At 34.4% G+C, this 3,214-nt stretch overlaps 1 protein-coding gene across 1 annotated transcript in view; it reads right to left on the reverse strand.

Annotated features, from left to right (window-relative positions):
• Positions 1-710: 710 nt before the first annotated feature.
• LOC110018519 (nuclear pore complex protein NUP205-like) overlaps positions 711-3,214 on the reverse strand; it is a 15,748-nt gene continuing 13,244 nt past the window's right edge. The window contains exons 10-11 of the mRNA XM_020715855.1: positions 1,126-1,215; positions 711-797 (exon numbers count right to left, since the gene is read on the reverse strand). Coding sequence (XP_020571514.1) covers positions 711-797; positions 1,126-1,215 — 177 coding nt within the window. The remainder of the gene's footprint in view (positions 798-1,125; positions 1,216-3,214) is intronic.

Consider the following 3,214-nt stretch of genomic DNA (forward strand, 5'->3'; position numbering starts at 1 on the left):
TGATGAGAATGATTCTCATAATGATTATTTTTATATCTAAAAAAAATATAACATTTGTAGGAAAAAAATTTAATATTCTAAATTTTGATTGGTTATGGTAAAACAAGATCACCCTATTTTTTTCCTGCACACACACTCAAACACACAAAAATCGTGTATGCAAAGCCTTGAACTCAATATTTATTCGTGGAAAGGCAAAGTTCTCAACCACTAAGTCAGGATGACTTGCATAAATAAAATATCATCATTTAACTCATAAGAGTTGAGAGTCATAGGTTTATTAAAAAGATAGTTGTTTCCATTATCACGATATTTCATTTTTAAAAACAGTTGCGATTCATAAATGTTGAATTAAATTTAGCTGCATTTTTATTCAATTTTTTTTAATATTTTTGCAAGAGTAAGCTATGGCTCCAAGGGACTTTTAGGTTATAATGAACTATTCATTTTGTCAACCAGGAGTTATGTTATTTTTTTACATGTTTAATATGGTAACAACTCACTAATTTTTCTACTTTTTTTATTTAAATTCGTGCCAGTGTATGTGTATGCATTCCAGAATTTACTCCCTAAAATCACTCTACTTTTATTGGAATTGATCCGATCACCAAAAGTGAAAAGCAAAGCTTCTATATGCCAAAAAAGATTGTGCAGCCAAAGTGTGAATAATTGAATTGTGAACTGCCACAATAAGAGGCAAAAATTCAAATTCAAATAAGTATATCTGAGTATATATTTGTTTTAGCATAATTACGAGAATTAGAAACTTCCTTGTCGAAACTAGAATATTTTTCTATCTAAAAGCAAGCAAATAAAAACTAGCAGAGATATTAAGCATGAAATTAATATGTGCAGAAATGATGGAGGCCAAAGCCTGGAAAGCACCTAAATGTTGCAGGTTACCAATATCATACTGTTGTAAGAAAGAAAGGGCATGCTACAAAACTGTTTGATAATTTGCAGTCAAACTAAACAATATTTACTCTGAATCATGCAAACAGACAACTTAACATTACTCTTAATTACAAAAAAAAAAAGTCAGCTTGGAGACAATAAGAAAAATTAATGGAATAAATTTCAGCTTAATCAAGCATAAAAAAACTTCTGTAGTTAAATAACACTAACCTTCGCTCTGGTAAAAGGGTGGGAAAGAAAGCACATCATCAGTTTGTGCATGTATCCATCATACACATACACGATATCCTCATCTTCATTCTGTGCGTAAACAGATTAAGAAAAGACTACCATCACAATAATGGCAACTCAAGTTTTAATAAACAGAAAGATGCAAAACAATTAAAACTTAAAATGACCACTCTTTTTAGAATTTTTTCGCAGTTGTTCGCATGGATATTCTACATGTCAAATGGATGATTTTAAATACAAGAAACAACTGAAAAAGTAATATTGGATCAAAACAGCTGCCCAGCTGGCAACAACTAATTCAAAATTCATAATCAAAAAATGATAGCCAGCATCCTTAAAACATTACACAGTAACAAAACAATCCATTAATCAGTTAAAAATAATAAAGAATCAAAAATAATTTATTGTGTTTTTTATTTCAACATTTGTGCTAAAAGCTGACAGGTCTAAAAGAACCTCTAGTAGGAAATGAACGAAATTTAGGGGCTGAAATTTCGCTGCAGAATTTAATCATAAGACAGCCCATGAATCGGTGAGAGGTGAAAAGCTAAAAAAATAAATCTAAAGTTTCATCAAGAGGTCATTTTGTTTCAAATATTTGGAATGTGTATATTTTAAGTACAGTATGAGGGTTTGTTTGGCGCAACTTAAAAGTACGATTGGCGTTTTGAAAGCGTCGGCTCTGCGTTTGTTTCTTGCATTATTGCTGCAGCAGGGAAACGGAGGTTTAGGTTTTGTATTAAATGCACCCCGCAACCCGCGTCTTCCATCTGCTTTTCAGGACATTTCCTCCAGTGCCCCCCTCGCTTCAATAACTTCGAGGTCGTCACTCTCACCAGCGCGGCGACACTATCTCACCTTTCTTCTCCAGCGACATGCACGGCGGAAGCGACGGTGATGTTCGTCGCCCTTTCTTCCGTGGCCAAGATTAGAATAGTGATCGGGATCATGACAAACAAAAAGCCTATTACATTCAGATTGCTTTCATTCCACTTCTTTATCGCGTACATTCGGTCCGCTCGAAACCACATAAAATCTCAAAGTCTCGCTTGCAATCAATTCTTCGTCATCCCATTTCTGTTTGAAGGCCGCACAATGGAAAGTTAAAAATCTTCCTCCAATTTCATGGTGTTTTCTTCTTCTTGTTCACCACCAAAATTTTGCACAGTATATCACGCACATCACTATTCCCTTCGACGAAATTCTTCCTCCTGTTAACCTACCGCACTTCTCGTGTCACGCACGAATCACACAAAACAACTGCAGTTTCCCTTCCCTGTTCCCTCAACGAAGCCTTGCACAGTGCCGCCCTTCCCTCCCTGTGCTGACCCGCGACTATGAAATCTTTTGCTTTATTTGATCTGGTTTGCATTTTAATGCTTGATTTCCTATTCTTGTCGGTGTTTTAGTTTGGAGGCAATGTGCAGCCTGGATTGGGATTGATTGGTAATTTCTATGGTTACATTTTCACTGTTGGATTTATGATTTGATTTTTGTTTTGAAATTTCCTCCTTGAGAATGAGATTTAGGATTCTAAGTGGGAATCAATGATGATGTAGTAGGTTGTTGCTTTTTGCTTGCTTGCGTCATTTTCTCTTCTTATTCAAATAGTAAGATATTTTTGTTGCTTTTCCAATAACAAGTTCCCTCTACACATCACGACTCAATGTAGCTTCCTATAATTGGATCAAAGAGCTCCTAATCCTTTGACCCACATTATTTCCAATGAAGCCACTCTTTTTATCTGACTCTACCCTTCTTAGATCAAGAATATATGCAAGGCCAAAAGTACCAAAATAATTCAACTGAGGAGCATTTAAGCTCCTTCCACTTCATGTTCTTGTGAACTAATAATGATTTCTTGGTTCTTTATTAATTTTCTTAATAAGTAGGTATATAAAACATTGAGTGCTAATTCTTGCTTTTTTGGAATATCATAAGCCATATAGAGAATTGTTTGATTTCTCATTTTCCCAACATCATTTTGCTGTAGTAAATATATTACTATTGAATGTCATTCTGGTTAGACTATTATTCCTCAACGATTTAAGATGTGACTTTTTCCCTA

Source organism: Phalaenopsis equestris, unplaced genomic scaffold (assembly GCF_001263595.1).
Source record: "Phalaenopsis equestris unplaced genomic scaffold, ASM126359v1 Scaffold000024, whole genome shotgun sequence".
NCBI lineage: Eukaryota > Viridiplantae > Streptophyta > Magnoliopsida > Asparagales > Orchidaceae > Phalaenopsis > Phalaenopsis equestris.